General features: G+C 43.4%; 1 protein-coding gene across 3 annotated transcripts in view; it reads left to right on the top strand.

Annotated features, from left to right (window-relative positions):
- The window catches only part of LOC139153523 (myosin-10-like), a 119,214-nt gene that overhangs the window by 22,295 nt on the left and 77,374 nt on the right, over positions 1-19,545 (top strand). For 2 of the 3 annotated variants that reach the window (XM_070727552.1, XM_070727551.1), the window contains exons 3-9: positions 6,377-6,533; positions 8,792-8,819; positions 10,306-10,408; positions 13,139-13,159; positions 13,328-13,420; positions 17,397-17,460; positions 18,310-18,408. In XM_070727552.1, the coding sequence (XP_070583653.1) occupies positions 6,377-6,533; positions 8,792-8,819; positions 10,306-10,408; positions 13,139-13,159; positions 13,328-13,420; positions 17,397-17,460; positions 18,310-18,408 (565 nt within the window). The remainder of the gene's footprint in view (positions 1-6,376; positions 6,534-8,791; positions 8,820-10,305; positions 10,409-13,138; positions 13,160-13,327; positions 13,421-17,396; positions 17,461-18,309; positions 18,409-19,545) is intronic. The other variant, XM_070727553.1, reaches the window with a different exon arrangement.

Genomic DNA, 19,545 nt, shown 5'->3' with positions numbered 1-19,545 from the left:
CCATCTTTAGGATAGGAGAAAATATACCGTATTTTTCGGAGTATAAGACGCATCTTAGTTTTGGGGGGAGGAAAATAGGGAAAATAATCTGCTTACAGGGTATTCATCTGGCTAGCGTCCTTAGTCTGGTCAGCTTCAGCACATTATTTTATCCCCTAGTTAAGGGCTTTTAAAAAAAACTTTTTCGGAGAGAGTAACAATGAAACAGCTTGCAAAGCCAGTAAGAGCTGGGGAACATCATTAGCACCTGGGAAGAAACATTAGAGCAATGGAAAAAACCCTGCAAAGACTTAAGGCTTGGAAAACATTATTTGCAGAGAGTAACAATGAAAGAGCTTGCAAGCCAGTAAGAGCTGGGTACATTGTTAGTACCTGGTTAGGGTTGGAAAGAAATATTTGGAGCAAGTAAAGCAATGAAGAAAAAAACCTGCAAAGACTTAGGGCTCGGAAAACATTCTTCACAGAGAGAAACAATGAAAAAGCCTGCAAGGGAAGAGCTGGGAAGATCGTTAGCAGTTAGTTAGGCTGAAAAAAAAAGCTACATTCAGAGTATAAGATGCACCCAAAATATCACCCTCTTAGGGAGGAAAAGGGTGCGTCTTATACTCCAAAAATATGGTATACATTTTTTAAAATTGAAAAGGGGATTTTTCAGCCTTTCCAGAAAGTTTCTTCGATGACAATATTGGTGTTTTCCCCTCTAAATTGACTTCTCCTGGTGTCACTTCAGTTAGTTGTTTTGCAGTTTGCAGTTCCTTCCTGTAGCAAAAAATATATGTTTTTTTGTCTCACCCCCAGTAATCTTTCCCCTACTTTCTTTTGAGCTTCTGAAACATTCAATTCCTAAGATCCTCGGGCAAGGTGCTTAACAAAATAATGGGAGGTTACATTCCAATGCACCTGAAAACACTCCAGGTTAGGGAAGGTCATTTCTGCATATTTCCTTTAGTGTCAGCCAATGTCGATGGAGCCAAGTGACTGAAAGTCAAGTGGACAAAATTTGTCTGTTGGCATGGTGCTAAAAACCTGTTTGGAAAGTAGGTAGGCCAGCAATAGCATGCCGAAAGCAAAATTGCACACTTGGATGCAAGTTAGAGAAACCCAGAGACATTAGGGAATGAAAGCATGTTGGAATCAGTTTTTATTAGGGGGTTGAGCAATGCCCCTTGATCTCTCTTTATGCCTGCTGTAACCCCCCCCCCCTCCAATACAGTGATGGCAAACCTATGGCATGGGTGCCACAGGTGGCACACGGAGCCATATCTGCTGGCACACGAACCGTTGCCCTAGCTCAGCTCCAACATGCATGTGTGGGCCGACCATCTGATTTTTGACTCGCACAGAGGCTCTGGGAGGGCGTTTTTGGCTTCCAGAGATCCTCCGGGGGGATGGGAGAGGGAAGCCTTTGGAGCCTGAATAGGGCGAAACGAGCCTACTGGGCCCACCAGAAGTTGTGAAGCAGGCTGTTTTGGCCTCCCAAGAGCCTCCAGAGAAGCTGTTTTCGCCCTCCCCAGACATTAAATTATGGGTTTGGGCACTTGCGCATGCGCAATAGCGCACGCCCTCACTCTCTCAGCACCCAAGGAAAAAAAGGTTCGCCATCACTGCCTTAATACCTAATGTTTCTTTTCCACTGCCCCGAGATAGGACATTTTAGGAAAATGAAAATATAATACATGCACCATTTGTAAAAATTATAAAGGTGAGATACAAATAAATAAATGGTACTTATGCCCGTGGAGATTCTCGGGCATCCAGGTTATGGTTATCCCAAAGGAAAAAAAGGTTCACCATCAGGGCTCTTGCAGGGCGTTTTTGGCTTCCAGAGATCCTCCAGGGGGATGGGAAGCCTTTGGAGCCTGGGGAGGGCGAAACAGGAGCCTACTGGGCTCACCAGAAGTTGGGAAGCAGGCTGTTTTGGCCTCCCAAGAGCCTCCCACGAGCCTCCAGGGAACCTCCAGAGAAGCTGTTTTTGCCCTCCCCAGACATTAAATTATGGGTTTGGGCACTTGCGCATGCGCGATAGTGCACGCCCTCACTCTTTCAGCACCCAAGGAAAAAAAGGTTCGCCATCACTGCCTTAATACCTAATGTTTCTTTTCCACTGCCCCAAGATAGGACATTTTAGGAAAATGAAAATATAATACATGCACCATTGTAAAAATTATAAAGGTGAGATACAAATAAATAAATGGTACTTATGCCCATGGAGATTCTTGGGCATCCAGGCTATGGTTATCCCAAAGGTGCTTTTTCCAAGAGGCAACTGAACTTTCTGGTTTTTCTTTGAAGACTTTTAGCTTCACATCTAAGAGGTTTCTTCGGCTCTGACTGGATGGTGGGGCTGATGGTGGCACAAAGAAGATGCTTACAGGATGCAGCAAGATAAAGTTTAAAAGAACAAAGGAAACATATATTACATTCCCCTGAAAAACTTATTTTTTAAAAAGTTTATTGAAAATATTAAAAAATAGATTGACATATTCAAAAACAAAAGCGATACATTTTAAAAAACCAAAAGCCCAAAAAGCAATAGGAAAAAAACTAAAAAGAAAGAGAGGCGCCAATATGGATACAGTGTTCCCTCAATTTTCGCGGGGAATGCGTTCCGAGACCACCCGCGAAAGTCGAATTTCCGCAAAGTAGAGATGCGGAAGTAAATACACTATTTTTGGCTATGAACAGTATCACAAGCCTTCCCTTAACACTTTAAACCCCTAAATTGCAATTTCCCATTCCCTTAGCAACCATTTAGATTATTACTCACCATGTTTACTTATTAAAGTTTATTAAAAAAATATTTTTTAAAGGCGTACGAAAGTTTGACGAGGACATATGACGTTAATGGGCGGGGAAAACCGTGGTATAGGGGGAAAAACCGTGAAATATTTTTTTATTAATATTTTTGACTTTTCACGAAGTTTGAACCCGTGAAAATCGAGGTAATACTGTATATGCATTTGTAACTATAACATCTTGCAACTACATGTTGAAACCTCCACATGTTAAAAAGAGAGAAACATCCCATTTCTATCATAACTTCCATAAATTCATCAATACTCATGGTCAGTCTTATGCAATTTATATCTATTGTTTTCTTTTTGTATATCAAAACTTAGACAAATCCCATTCATAGATTAATGATAGAAATGGTAGTTTCTAAAACAACGGTGTCAATTTTTGATTCTACTCCTCTCTTCACTTCTTATCACTCACTCTTTTCTCCAAAATATTTATCTATGTCTACAAATTCTTATTTATATTATGTCTTTGCTACTTATCTTAGTTTATTTTGTTTACCCTGAAAAACTTAAACGGCCTCCCCAGATCACTTTGGCTTCTCTTTGGATATCAAGAGGTGGCATGTTGCCTCATTTGTGGGATGTTGGCAAACAATTTTCTTATGCCAGCAATTTTGTTTTCCAAATGAAAATACATTCTGAGGGCTTTCCCAAGAAGGAGGCAAGCCTTGAAAGGTCTCGTTTTGGGAGGGTGAATTCTAGAAGAGGTGCTGTTTTTTGGCCTCCATCTATTCTTGTGATTGAAAAAAAAGGAGGACATACTAAGGTTTCTGTGCTCGGACATCCTTCAGATATTAAAATCATTTTCCAAGGTTTCCAAGCCAGTGCTGGAGTAACCAGGTTTGGGAAAGAAAGGAAGGAAAGGAGTCCCTGCAGATTTTATCCTGCTAGTCGTTGCTGATTTTAGGGAGCAGTACTCACGTCTGTTGAGCCACTGTTGTCCAAACACGTTTCTGCAGTCATGTGACCAGCGTTGCGGAGTGCTGTTTCCTCCCCACTGAAATGGTACCTATTTATCTGCTTGCATTTGCATGCTTTCGAACTGCTAGGTCAGTGATGGTGAACATTTTTTGGTTCGCATGCCAAAAGAGGGAGGAGCGTATGATTGGTCGTGTGCATATTTATTCATTCATTCATTCATTCATTCATTCATTCATTCATTCATTCATTCATCCATCCATTCATTCATTCATTCATTCATTCATTTATTTATTGGATTTGTATGCCGCCCCTCTCCGCAGACTCGGGGTGGCTAACAACAGTAATAAAACAGTATATGACAATAATCCAATACTAAAACCAGTTAAAAACCCATGATATAAAAACCAACCATACATACAGACATACCGTGCATAAAATTGTAAAGGCCTAGGGGGAAAGTGTATCTCAATTCCCCCATGCCTGGCGGCAGAGGTGGGTTTTAAGCAGCTTACGAAAGGCAAGGAGGGTGGGGGCAATTCTAATCTCTGGGGGGAGTTGGTTCCAGAGGGTCGTGGCCGCCACAGAGAAGGCTCTTCCCCTGTGTCCCGCCACGCGACATGTGCCCACACCCATAATAACATGTTAGGGTGCCACGCAAGCACACATGACACACCCCCATTCCCACATCCAATGGCATACACACCCGTTTTTTTCTCTCTCTAGGCTTCAGAGACTTTCTAGGGCAAAAATGGCCTTCTCCACCCCTCCAGAGATCTCCTGAAGGCCAGAAACGGACCATTTCCCAACTTGAAATGGGCCAATTCTGGCCTATGAAAGGGTGGGGAAGGCCATTTTGGCTGTACCCAAGCTCCTAGAAAGCCTCTGGAGCTTGGGGAGAGCAAAAAATGGGTCTTCCCCATCCCCTCCAGAGGCTGAAAATAGCCTGTTCCCAGTGAACATAAGAACATAACAACATAAGAAGAGCCCTGCTGAATCAGGCCAAAGCCCATCGAGTCCAGCATTCTGTGTCGCACAGTGGCCCACCAATTGTCCATGGGGATCTTGAACAGAAAGAGAAGGCAAGACCCTCCCTTTCCCCTGACCCCCAAGAAATGGTACTCAAGGGAATCCTGCCTGCCTCAACCAACATAGAGGTGGCACAATAACCACCAATACAGTGGGCCCAGAAGTGCCGAAAATCAGCTTCAGGGCCTTTCTAGAAGTTTGGGGAGAGCAAAAATGTTCCTTCCCAACCCTTCCAGAGGCTGGAAACAGCCTGTTTCTTGACTCCCAGTGGGACCAGTAGGCCCGAAAATCAGCTGGCCATGCACGCCAGACCTGAGTTCATGTGCCCACCAATATGGCTCCGAGTGCCACTTTTGGTACATGTGCCACAGGTTTGCCATCACTATACTAGCTGAACAGGAGCTAGGCGGAGGTGGGTTCTCACTCCATTGTGCAAACCGAGCCATCTTAATCGCTACGCCATCATTCAATTTTTCTCCAAGCAGACATTACTTTACCCTTGCCTGCAAAATACAAGAATTGGGCACTAGGTGTTGTTTCTAACACCCGTCTCCCTGTCTGTCTGGGATCGCACATCACGTTAAGCTTCTGTTTGTGAAAAGTTTGAGTGTCTTAATCCACGTATAATGCTTAGCTCTAAGTCATGGATTAATAGCCCCAAAAGTCAGGGTTCATGTAAAGATGAGCCCAAACTAATGGCATGCCTGGCTTTATATGATGCGTGGATTAGGTCATTGTCATGCTTTGGAGTTAAAAATAGCAGGCGGTGAACTTGGCTCCTCTTTATTTTTTGACATTTCCCCCCCCACCCCAGTTTTTCTTGAAGCAGGGAAAAAAAGTAAAAAGGGAGAGTGTTTGATGGCAAGCTGCAAAACCCAGGAAGGGCTTAATCTGTAAGCTTTCCTGAGTCCACTGGAGAAGGGCGACCTAGAAATCAATCGATCAATCAAATAAATCAAATAAATCAAATAAATCAAATAAATTAAATAAATTAAATAAATTAAATAAATTAAATAAATTAAATAAATTAAATAAATTAAATAAATTAAATAAATTAAATAAATTAAATAAATTAAATAAATAAAGATTTGTTTATTTGCTTTGTCAAGTATGTATTGGTGGTATACAAATATACAATTGTATATTGTATAACACAATACAATATATAATACAATAAAATGCCATTATATTTTATTGTTTTTTATTATATGTTGTGGGCTGTCCTGACTCTTCGGAAAGAGGTGGCATAGAAATCCAACGAATAAATGAATGAATGAATGAATGAATGAACGAACGAATGAATGAATGAATGAATACCACCAATACATGCTACTAGTAATAGAGAAACATCAGGACGGGACGGAAGGCAGGTTGGTGCACTGATGCAGGAATGGGGAGAGGTCAACAGTGGATAGTCTAAGGGTAAAGTTTTTGGGGTTAGGTGAAGATACTACAGAGTCTGGTAGTGATGAGTTCCATGCATCAACTACTCAGTTACTACAGTCGTATTTCCTGCAGTCGAGTTTAGGGCGGTTTAAGATGTGCAATTGTACGTACAAAGAAAGAATTGAAGCCGTATTGGGGAAGGATGTTCTGATGTGACTTTCTGTCTTCCCTCCAAATGGCAGACCTACTCAGGGCTCTTCTGTGTGGTCATCAACCCTTACAAGAACTTGCCCATCTATACAGAGCAGATTGTGGAGATGTATCGGGGCAAGAAACGTCATGAGATGCCGCCTCACATTTACGCCATCTCCGAGTCCGCCTACCGAAGCATGCTGCAAGGTACTCACCAGGGGTTGCTTTATTATACATCAAGAGTGGACAAAGAATTAAAAAATATAGATGAGCTAGAGCAGTGAGGGCAAACCTATGGCACAGGTACCACAGGTGGCAACCGGAGCCATATCCGAGTCTACGGAGAGGGGCAGCATACAAATCTAATAAATAATAATAATAATTGCCCTAGCTCAGCTCCAACGGGCAGGTGTGTGCCTGCCAGCTGATTTTTGGCTCTCACAGAGGCTCTGGGAGGGTCTTTTTGGCTTCCAGAGAACCTCCAGGGGGATGGGGAGGGTGTTTTACCCTCCTTTTGTTCCAAGGAAGCCTGGGGAGAGCGAAACATGGACCTACAGGGCCCACCTGAAGTTTGGAAACAGACCATTTCTGGTCTCCAGAGGGCCTCCGGCGGGCGGGAGAAGCTGTTTTTGCCCTTCACAGGCATTGAATTATTAGTGTGGGCACTGCGCATGTGCGATAATGCACACATACCCTCTTTCAGCACCCAAGGAAAAAAAGGTTTGCTATCACTGAGCTAGAGTATACTAACTGTTGGGATAGTCTCTATGATTGGATGAAAAAAAAGGAATAAGTAAAGACAGAGTTAATACATGTTAGAAAATTTGGAGAGCAAATATCAGAGGATCGGCCATAAAAGGGGAAAAAAAGGTAGGGAAAGAAAAAGAGATACCTGAATAAGATCATGACTGTGATTTGATGTATGTTATGCAAATACAGTGGTACCTCGGTTTTCGAACGCTCCTCAGTTCAAACAAATCGGTATTCGACCAGGTAATTCAAGAAACTTTTGCCCTGAAATCCGAACAAATATTTGGAATTTGAACACTCGAGAGAGCTGAAGACAGAAGCCGGCAAGCTACATAGAGAGAGAGAGAGACAGGGACAAAAGCGGGCGAGTTAGAGGGAGAGACAACTGAGGAGGGGAATTTATCTTAAATTGTTTCGGTTCTCAACCAAATTGGTTCTCGACCACACTTCCAGAATGAATTGTGGCCGAGAACCGAGGTACCACTGTATAATTTATGTAATAGAAAATAAGCACTATTAGAGTTGTACTATGGTTGTAGTAGCACAGTTGTACTACTACATCATAAATTGTCCAACTTTTTAAAAACGATTTTTGTGTTTTGTTGTTTGTATTGTGTTGTTATAAATAAAGTTTATTTTTAATATATATACCTATATTAAAAAGAAGGTGGACAAAGTACAACCGTAGAGGTTCAGAGGGATGGGCCTGGTTGCATTGCGGCCCTTAGCCTAAGCTCAAAAGCCTTCTGTGAGCTTCTGCCGAGATGCTTCACTCCAAGTCTTGAGGAAAATGAGAGAATGGAAAAAAGGAAATAAGAGAGAGGATTTGAGGGGATCTGGAAAGTAAAAATCCCACACACCCTAAATGGCCCTTTCAATTTTTTTGTTTCTAGGCCTTGCTCTCTCCCATCCCCTCTTCATTTTACCTCATGGCCCTCTAGGTCAGTGTTTCCCAACCTTGGCAACTTGAAGATATCTGGACTTCAACTCCCAGAATTCCCCAGCCAGCATTCTCTGGCTGGGGAATTCTGGGAGTTGAAGTCCAAATATCTTCAAGTTGCCAAGGTTGGGAAACACTGCTCTAGGTAGTACACCCACTTGATTAAAATTAGATGAGAGGTAAAGGGGGTGGGAGAGCCGTGAATGGAAAGGGTTGAAATAGTTCCCCATTCCTGACTGGAGCAGAAAGCAGAAGAATGTGTAATTTTAGGGTGTACGGTGCATAAAAGTGGGCAGATGGCTAGAGATAGTGAGCTGATGAAGGCTAGTATTTTGCAGCTAGTGGGCTATTGCATGTGTGTTTCTGATGCCCTCTTGTGGAGGGAAAGGGTCTTTTTTTAATTTTAATTTTATTTATTTATTTATTTTGTCCAATACACAATGAAGGTTATAGAGGATATAATAGAGAAGAAATACAAGATATAGGAGAGATTATAGGACAGGGGACGGAAGGCACTCTAGTGCGCTTATGTACGCCCCTTACTGACCTCTTAGGAATCTGGAGAGGTCAACCGTGGATAGTCTAAGGGTAAAATGTTGGGGGTTAGGGGATGATACTACGGAGTCTGGTAATGAGTTCCACGCTTCAACAACCCGATTACTAAAGTCATATTTTTTACAGTCAAGTTTGGAGCGGTTAATGTTAAGCTTGAATCCGTTGTGTGCTCTTGTGTTGTTACGGTTGAAGCTGAAGTAGTCTTTTCTCTTTCCCCCAGATCGAGAGGATCAGTCGATCTTATGCACGTGAGTATTGCTCGCAGGAGAGCAAAAATCGTTCTTTACAGAGGTTAACAGGAGCTCCAAAACCTTGATAGGCCAAAGAGCTATCCCTTCATTGCATTGCATTGTACTTAGAGGAGGGGCAGTCTGCTGTTTTAATCCTGTAAGAAATATTGTACAGAAGCTGGTTTAAACAATCCTGTGCTGTCAAAAAAAAAAAGTCATTTGCTAAATTACAGCTTTATTCCTGTTCCCTTCATATTAGAAAGAAGTTAATTGTCTCTCTCTCCCCAGCCCCCCCTGTTACAAATGTTGCTCTCCCCTGCCATGGAAACTGTGAAGTTGATCTAATTGAAAATGAATCAACAATTAAGTAAAACCCATATATACCGTCTTTCCCCGAAAATATGACACTGTCTTATGTTAATTTTTGCTCCAAAAGTTGTGCTACGTCTTATTTTCAGGGGGTGCCTTATATTTCTCAAATAAGACAAATTCACAGGCAGAAAGCTGATACCCCCAAAGAAAGTGTACCGTACGGTACACTGATTACGGTACGGTACCTGTCATTATGGCACTCACACACACAAACGATGGCACAGTATACTTTCACTTCCGGCCAACAGAGGAACTACAGTCTACGCACTGTAGTGGAGACTGTAATGGCGGTGAGACAGCAGCAGACTGTGTCTGCTGTACTGGACGGTACAAAGCGATGGAAGGGGCCAGCAGGGGACGCCACATTATTACGGTACCGCTATGAACAGCTTTGAATGGTACCGTATGTTTTTCCGCCGTACCGTATGTAAACTTGACTACGCCTTATTTTCGGGGGGTGCCATATATTAGCAAATTCTGCAAAACCTCTGACATGCCTTACTTTTGGGGTACGTCTTATTTTCGGGGAAACAGGGTAGCTACCTTCTCCTTTCAGCAACTCAGTGCCCTCCATAGGTGCTGGGATTAAAATCCCAGTTTATATAATTAGAAAAGTCTGCTTGAGCGTACCAAAATACCTTCTCACATTTTACTCAGCGATCTTTGTAAACAAACTTTTAGGATAGATGGCAAATCTTTAAAATTTTGCTTTTTTAAATTGCATCTATTCTGATGGAAAAAGATATATCCATCCCCCCCCCCCTTCTCTAAGTTAGAGAAGTTGAACAACTTTGACAAAGGTTACTCTAGATCAGGACTGTCCATATTCTATGTCCAACCACTTTCGACACCAATTTCCATGATGGTTTTAAGTACTATTACTGTAATATTGCTCCTAGTGAGTTTGGGACCATGATGGAATTGGAGCCAAGGACTTTCTGGTTCCCCTCCATAGTCTTTGATAGGATGCTGCTGATGGGGCAGGTTCGGAAAGCAAAAATTCAGAATTCAGAAAGTTAGGTGCTGAGCTCGATACCCTCTTTGTGGAAACCACAGCTCTAAGCTTGGCCTTGAGAAAGAGAGGTGTGAGTGGGATCCATTTGTTTTCTCAACTGATGTCTGTTCTCTGCAGAGGAGAGTCAGGTGCGGGCAAAACAGAGAACACGAAGAAAGTGATCCAGTACTTAGCACATGTGGCTTCATCCCATAAAGCCCGGAAGGACCATAATGCGCCGGTGAGTGTGGGGGCCACATCCAGCTTTTTGCCAAGCCAGAAAGGGCAGGACAGACTGGTGTGGCCCTTTTGCCAGCTCTGGTTTTGCATTCCTGAAGTGGGGCCAATGAGCTCCCCTATCTGATGCCTAACAAGTAAACCAGCATCTGATTTGAACTGGGGCCAGTCTGGAAGCTCCTCCAAATACCAGCGGATGCAGTGATGGGCCCCACGTGGTACGGATGGGATCGGTGATCCGTTAGCGGGGTTTTTTAATGGATTCCAGATGCCGGGTCAGCCACACGCGCGCTCGACATGTGTACACGCATCTCCGCGTGCAATTTTGCTTCTGCGAATGCTCTCGAAGTGAAATCTTGCGTGAGGATGCTTGCGTGGGCGGGATTTTGACTATTTTGCCGATTTTTTTTCCAAAAATTGCTGAAATCTCAACCACGCGAGCATTCTCATGCGAGATTTCGCTTCAGGCGCATGTGCAGAAGCGAAATCTCATATGGGGGCGCATGCACATGTGCCGGGAGCACGCCCGCCCGCGCTCGCTTCAGGATTCCCTACCGGGAGGAAAAAATAAGTGGAGCCCTTTGCTGAGCGGATGGTCCTGGCGTGTGTGAAAAGATGACCCCCTGAAGAGCCCATCAAGTGGGGGCGGGTTCCTCTTTCATTTTCCTGCTGGTGTGCATCGCGATGTTTCATGCGCGTCCCTATGCACAATTTTAGTTCCGCGCATGTGCAAAGGGACAATTTTATCTCAGTACACACTCAGAGAGCCGAAAAATCACTATTTTTTTTAAAAAAGAGATGGCGGCACGCCTGGACTGGCAAAGATAGCACCAGAGATTTGTATAATCGGCGGGCCACTAGCAGAGCGGTGCACCAGACCGCACCGGTAGGACCCCACCTCTGCTTCAAACACATGCAAAAGTGCTCTGTCATTCGACACACCCACCGACTGGCCCTATGGAATTTGGCTACCAAGCCTGTGGCACCCACCCAGGCAGGATTGTGAGCCAGTGTTGCGTTTGAGTAAACGTGTCCTTTGTTGAAGGCAATGAGTCCTCGCTCGGCCTTTTCACCTCATTCTTTTCCATCGGTAGGCCAGACATTTATTATACTTTTCTTCCCCTGCATAGTTTCGGGGCCCTTTTTGTGGCTTCCTCCCAAACTTAAGAGCTCAATGGCAGGGGCCCAGCAGATCTCCTAGGACGCGTGAATATTCTTGCATCTTGTGAACACAACCCTAGTGGAAGAACTTAGGCTCCGGTTATTCCAGCCATTTCGTTTCAAAAGAGATGATTAACTTGAGGCCAGCTGAAATCATGAACAGTTTATTCCTCCCTGTCTTTTCACAAAGATGCTCCAAAGCAATAGCAATAGCATTTAGACTTATATACCGCTTCCTAGTGCTTTTACAGCCCCTTCGAAGCCGTTTACCGAATCAACATATTGCCCCCAACAACTTGGGTCCTCATTTTACCCACCTCGGAAGGAAGGAAGGCTGAGTCAACTTTGAGCCGGTGGTGGGATTTGAACTGCTGAAACTACAGCTAGCAGTTAGCTGAAGTAGCCTGCAGTACTGCACTCTAACCACTGCGCCACTCCGGCTCTTCCCTTTTCTCACCTGTATTGGAGCTTAAAACCGTCTGACGTTCAGCCCTGGAACTTGCTGCGTGCAATGCGTTGATTCCTCATTTTCCCCTTGTGTGATTGCATGAAAAGCCACCTTTTCTACTTATCTGTGCCTAATTTTACAGTCTTGGTAGAGGCCCTATGAGTGTGTGTGTGTGTGTGTGGTTCCCCTATGGGAGATGATATTAATACCCCCCCCCCCCTCTGTTGTCTTGCTGCCTCAGCTGGAGTTCCTCAATGAAACCAAACAGGCAAGAGTCGAGTGCATGTCGCTGAGTTGCCAGTTCCCACGTCTCCCCACTCCTCACCCCCCATCCTCCAGTGCTGATCGCTGGTCCCTACCACTGGCTGCTCATCCTGGTCCCACCTACACTTAGTAGAATGGCTCTTCAAATTGCTTTTTCTCATCAGTTGCACATTTTGCTTTGTTGCCAGAGTTGCTTCCTCGAACCCTTTTCCTCACCAGCAGTAGCGGGTTGCTACCACTACGGGCCGCACCAAAGTGAAAATGGAACTGTGTGCGCAATTCCGCGCCTCCGGTGTGCGTGGGCGTGCGGCTGAACGAGATTCTGTGCATGCGCAGGAAACAAAATCTTGCGAGTGGATGTGCCCATGAGAGAGATTTGGGCGATTTGTTTGCTTCTGCGCATGCGCGGAAGCAAAAATATCGCCAAAATTTTGCACATGTGTGTCCCCTGCAGAAGCAAAATCTCGCTCAGACGCGCACACGCGCATTACAGAGACACAGAGCTGTGCGTGTAACTCCATTTTGGACCGGTAGCGGTGTGGAACGGCAAACCACCCTCCCCTCCCGCTCACCAGAGTTACGATGGCGTATTTGCTGGAGGGGGGAGGGGAGGAAAACATGGGTCAGAGGATTTCAGGGGAGGGGCTGGGAAAAGAAGCCAGGGGTTGGGGACCCCCTTCTCCTTTTCTGTTGTGCTGTTCCTCAATTTATGTCCTTACATTGCTGTGGTTGCGTTCTCATCGTGTTGTTCATCGTCTAATTTAACCCTTTTGATTTTTGTTTTGTTTTTTTTGTTTCCCCTGCCTTGCTCCCTGCTCTGCCTCCCCATTGTATGTTTTGTGATGTCATCCCCCATCATAGGCTTCCAGTCCTGCTTCCTACGTGAGTAATTTTTGGAAACAGCTTCCCCCCCCCCCCCCCCCGGCTGACCCTGCAGTGTCTTTGAGCACTTCCTCGGCCCAAAAGCTTTTGTGAGGCCAGAGGCCCTGCCTAGGTTGCTGCTAACCCCCTTTTCCCTCCAATGCCCCCTTTTCCTCTTCCTTCATCTAGGGAGAACTGGAGCATCAGCTACTGCAAGCCAACCCTATCTTGGAGGCCTTCGGCAATGCGAAAACGGTGAAAAACGACAATTCCTCACGATTTGTAAGTCTCCGTGGATGGAGAAATCCCCCTCCCGCCCAGTCATCTACCTCAGAAACACTTGTGGAATGAGGATCCTGTGTAGCAGCTTCCAATTTCAGACCGATTGAGCCCTGGATTTCTGACAGAAGAGATAACGTCTTCCTCAGCAGTGGGAAATATTTTCAGATCTGGGACATCAAGCCCCAGTTGTTCTGACACAGGGTGTCTCGGCCTTGGCAATTTTAAAATGGGCAGACATCAACTCCCAGAATCCTCAGAGTTGAAGTCCATCCATCTTAAAGCTGCCAAAGTTGAGAAACCCCTGTTCTGCTGCGTGGTTTGCACCCGAATTATTCTGTCGCCTCCTATGTGTGTGCGTGGTCTCCCTATCTTCAGGCTAAGATTGCTTCTCACACAGCTATAGCAATAATAATAATAATAATAATAATAATAATAATAATAATAATAATAATAATAATGAATTTATTGTCATTGTCAAAACAACGAATTGTCATTGGCAACGAAAGTCGTGTGACACCCAGAGACCAGTCCCACCATACATAAAATCAGAATAGGTAAATTTAAAAATAGAATAAAAAATAGAATAAAAAATAGAATAAAATGTCCCACCCACTACAAATTCCCCACCCTGAACCACTCAACCATCTATATGACAAACCGAGTAGATGGTTGAGTGGTTCAGGGTGGGGGATTTGTAGTGGGTGGGACATTTTATTCGATTTTTTATTCTATTTTTTATTTTATTTTTAAATTTACCTATTCCGCTTTGGCAAGTGGCAAAAGCTGCCAGTTATATAAGATTATACATTATATAAGATAATCTCTCCTATTCAAATTGTGTTAAGCTCCACCACTCTTCCCCTATTTCAATTGTGTTGGTACGCAATTGCAATAATTCCCTTGCCGGCTAGGAGTTGAAATATCATCCAACACATTTGCAAGGCTCCAACATGGAAAAAAAATTGTATGTTTATGTTTATTGGATTTGTATTTCTCCGTAGACTCGGGGCGGCTAACAACAGTGGTAAAAACAACATGCGACAATCCAATACTAAAACAGCTAAAAACCCTTATTTTAAAACCAATCATACATACAAACATACCATACATAAACTGTAAAAGCCTAGGGGGAAAGAATATCTCAGTTCCCCCATGCCTGACGACAGAGGTGGGTTTTAAGAAAGGCAAGAAGGGTGGGGGCTATTCTAATCTCTGGGGGGAGTTGGTTCCAGAGGGCCGGGGCCGCCACAGCGAAGGCTCTTCCCCTGGGTCCCGCCAAACAACATTGTTTAGTTGACGGGACCCGGAGAAGGCCTACTCTGTGGGACCTAACTGGTCGCTGGAATTCGTGCAGCAGAAATGTACAGTATACAGTATACAGCAGTGTTTTTTCTAACTAGTCAAGCTGAAGGCTTCAGTTTCCCAGAATTCCCCAGCTAACATGGAAACTCCATTGCAGCAATAAGAGTTGTGATACAAGACATTTGTCGAAGTTCCAAATAATGCACCCATAAAAATTAGATCTCTGAGGCAGGCAGGTTCCTCAAAGAACAGTTTTATTGGGTATATCATACTGGCACAACTAGTGAATGCCAACTCTAAAAGTTCCCACAGCTTTCACCTAATTAAAATTAAAAGTTTTTCCTTTTCACTAGTCACACTGTGTATAACCACTGCTTGGTTACTTTGCCCCTCCCCTGGCGAGCCAACTGTGGGAATGTCATTGGGTTCCCACAGGAATTTTTTATTGTTTTGGCTACAAAGTCTATCTGACTATTTCCATCTTCCCTCTGTTGTAGGGCAGCCTGGGAGCCCCCAAGTTGGGGTGTTATTAAATAAAACCCCCTACCTCCTGCTGAATTTTTTTAAAAAAAACCTAGTAAGAGAAATTTGCTAAAGAGATTCTTAAATTTGAAAGTAGAACATCCCATGTACTCTGGACTTTTTAAAAAATATATATATTTCTGTTTCGGAAGGGGGGAAAAAAAGCTGGGCAGCCACTTTGTTGAAAGAGGCAGTGTTATGTCTGATTTGCTGATGAGATCTGAAGTCGGCCAAGAGAATCTGTTCTTTGGTTTGGCTATTGGCTTCCAGCAGCTTCACATCAAATATAAGTTAAGATTGGGTTGCCCAGTTACAATGCTGGACAAAACTTTGATCTAAAGGCTGCACACTTGGTTATGACTGCAAGGGATATGACTCTGTATAACAGAGGTGAAATGGTTCGCTTGCACCTGTCTATTGTCAGAGAACCAGTCGCGAAGGAAGCACGAAGCTCTGCCTACCTGCCCGGATGCTGCCATTTGGGTTCTTTTACCTTTGACGCATGAACAGAACACTTTGCGCATGGGCAGAGGTTAAAAGAACCCAAATGGAGGCACCCAAATAGAGTCCTCGGAGAGGGGCGGCATATAAATAAAATAAAATAAAATAAAATAAAATAAAATAAAATAAATAAAATAAATAAAATAAATAAAATAAATAAAATAAATAAAATAAATAAAATAAATAAAATAAATAAAATAAATAAAATAAATAAAATAAATAAAATAAATAAAATAAATAAAATAAATAAAATAAATAAAATAAATAAAATAAATAAAATAAATAAAATAAATAAAATAAATAAAATAAATAAAATAAATAAAAAAAATAAAATAAAAAAAATAAAATAAAAAAAATAAATAAATAAATACATGAATGAATGAATGAATGAATAAAATCCGGGTGGGTGGGCGGAGCCTCATGCTGCCTTTCCGACTGGCTCTCCAATGACTGACAGGCACAAGCGAAGCGGGATCATTTCATCCTTGGTGTAGCATTCAGGAGGATGGAGTAATTTTATTTTAATTTTTTTTTCATTATCATGGCTTTCAAGGGGTAAAATCGGGCTTTAGTACAGGTAGTCTGAATCAAGACTGGAAATTCCATCCCTAAGCAACATGGTTGTTAGGTGTGCTATCAAGTGACTGCGCTAAGTTACCATGGCAGTCCCAGTTGCTGTCTTTAGATGAGTCATATGGAATCACAATATTTTTTGCAACTTTTTGCTTCCTTCCCTACTGACTTTGCTAGCTGGAAGACAGCAGTGAAAGTTGCAAATGACAGTCACCGGGCACTGCAACATCACAATTGCAGGCTGGTTGCCAAGTACCTGAATCACAACAGGGACTGGGGAGTGCTGCCTTGGCTACAGCTGCGAGGACCAGTCATAGCCTTGCTCTGCTCTGTTACAACTGTTGTAACATCAAACTGTCACTGAACAAGTGGGCATTAAATAAGGACCACTTGTATTGCAGTCATTTTTGTCCTTCTACCTTCCAGTGAAAAACCTCCTTGATATTTTGGCGTGAATTAATTCAATGGTGCCGCTGAGGATATCCACACTTTGTTCCTTTAAATACTACAAAGTACCAAAAAAAAGAGCCTTAAAAAGTTATGCTTGCAACCCCTTTTAAATGTAGCCTAAAAACTGTCATGTACCATTTCTTTGATTTTATTCTTTAGAAAGGGCAAAATATATAAATGCCTTTTTGAAATCCTATGCCAACAAACCCCATACTTCCTTTGGAGGAAAAACCAGTTTTGTTGGTGAAAGTCTTTTTTTTTCAGTTTCCTTTTGTGTTTTCTTTGATAAATGCTTTTGGTTTTTTAGCCACTCCTTTGAAAAGAAAGAAAAATACAAAGGTTTTCTCTTCCTCGTAGATGAAAGGAAAAAGAGAGAGCTTCACATTCCACTGTATTATTACTTTCTGTTAGCTTTTCTTGTTTTTTTGTGGTGACTGGTTTCTACTTCTTCTATTTAGAAAGGATTCATTACTATCTGAACTGACCCAAGGAATCTGTTTCTAGCTTCTGCGGTTCACTGGCAACTAAAAAAAAAAATATTTAAAATACCGAACAATTTTTCTGTATCAGCCACACTATTCTTCAGGTTGCTGTCTCATTGCCCTATATCTCTTTTTTCTACCCGCAGGGTAAATTTATTCGGATTAATTTTGATGTAGCTGGCTACATTGTTGGAGCCAATATAGAGACATGTATCCTTGATATTAGAGAATGGAAGTTGTAAAGCTCAGACCCGGTTCCCTAGGCCAGGGGTGTCAAACTCGATTTCATTGAGGGCCGAATCGGGGTTGTGTTTGACCTCGAGGAGGGGCGTGGCCAGCTCAATGTCACTTATGTCTCAGGTACCTGTGCCGCCTAGAGTCCGATGCCAGTGAAAACAAACTCCTGAGCTCTGTTTTCGACTGAGACAACCTCCTGCAACCCTCTGCCGGCAAAAACAGAGCTCATAGAGGCCCCACGCAGCCTTCCAGAACTCCATTTTCGCTGGCAGAGGCACCATGAGTTTATTATTTTATTCTTTTATTTATTCAATTTTTATGCCGCCCTTCTCCTTAGACTCAGGGTGGCTTATGACATGTTAGCAATAGCGCTTCTTAACAGGGCCAGCCTATTGCCCCCACAATCCGGGTCCTCATTTTACCCACCTAGGAAGGATGGAAGTCTGAGTCAACCTTGAGCCGGTGATGAGATTTGAACTGCTGACTTACAGATCTACAGTCAGCTTCAGTGGCCTGCAGTACAAAGTTGGCCTTCGCTGTTTCCAGGGCAGCCAGATCTAAGCACCCCGCAGGCCAGATACGGCCCCCGAGCCTTGAGTTTGACACCTCTGCTCTAGGAAGACAGAATTTGAGTTTAATTGGGCATCAGATCCTGAGCATGAACATTCATGATGGAAAAACTATCAGGCATCTGATCCATAGTATTAGAAGTCCCCCAGAGGCAGAAGGGTCCAGATGGAATGATTGACCAGGCTTGATGGGCCTGGGTGCCTGAGAAGAAAGAAATAGTCCATACATGCATCCTTAACTCAGAGTGTCCAGATCTTTTGGAAAAGTCCCGTGCCATTCGCCAGGCCAAGGATGAGCGAACCTTCCATGTTTTTTATCAACTCTTAGTAGGTGCTGGTGAACACACAAGAGGTGAGTTTGTCCCTTTCGTTTCCCAAGCATCGTGGGAATCCTTACCTTCAACCCTTGGATTAGTGTCCTGCGCTGAAGACTAGCAATAAAGCTGGAGGATAATGAATTGATTGATGCTAAAGACAGAAATAACAATACTCAGAACTTTTTGACTCACCTGCCTGGAAATAACTCACTAGTGCAGGGGTCTCCAACCTTGGTCACTTTAAGGCTTGTGGACTTCAACTCCCAGAGTTCCTCAGCTGGCAAAGCCGGCTGAGGAATTCTAGGAGTTGAAGTCCACAACTCTTAAAGTGACCACGGTTGGAGACCCCTGCACTAGAAAGGAAACCAATGAAAACAAGTTATGGTTATTAAAGTTTGTTGCAAAATCAAAACCAGAAGCACGCACAAACACACGTATGACTGATTCAGCTGGATTCAAAAACTTCTTTATAAACATAATAATAGATATATTTACAATACCACAAGTAGATTGCAGGTAAATACAAGCAGGAGAGTTAGTTTCATTTCAGCAGAGTTCAGAGAGAATAGAGTGGGCTGAGCCAAATCCAGCCTTAAGCGTAAGTTTCAGTTTTGATTCTCAGCGCAGACTCAGATGTGTTTAGCTCCTATTGACTGACTCAGTTGCTATTCCTATTCATTGACTAAACTTGTTAACATGGCTCTCCCAGTTCATGAATATCTTAACGCTCCTCCTTTCGTGACTGGAAGATACGTTACATTCTACCAATACTTGTACAGTGATAACTCATCTTACAAACGCCTGGTCATACAAACTTTTCAAGATACAAACCTGGGGTTTAAGATATTTTTTGCCTCTTCTTACAAACTATTTTCACCTTACAAACCCACCACTGCTGCTGGGATGCCCCGCCTCCAGACTTCCGTTGCCAGTGAAGCACCCGTTTTTGCATTGCTGGGATTCCCCTGAGGCTCCCCTCCATGGAAAACTCCACCTCCGGACTTCCGTGTTTTTGTGATGCTGCAGGGGAATTCCAGCAGGGGAATCCCAGCAGTGCAAAAACGGGTGCTTCGCTTGCAATGGAATTCTGGAGGTGGGGGTTCCCAGCGAGGGGAGCCTCAGTGAAATCACAGCATCGCAAAAACACAGAGGTCCAGAGGTGGGGTTTCCCA

The sequence above is a fragment of the Erythrolamprus reginae genome, chromosome Z (genome assembly GCF_031021105.1).
Source record: "Erythrolamprus reginae isolate rEryReg1 chromosome Z, rEryReg1.hap1, whole genome shotgun sequence".
Taxonomy (NCBI): Eukaryota; Metazoa; Chordata; class Lepidosauria; order Squamata; family Dipsadidae; genus Erythrolamprus; species Erythrolamprus reginae.
Note: the sequence above shows the minus strand (reverse complement) of the source record. Positions and strands in the feature narration are given on the sequence as shown.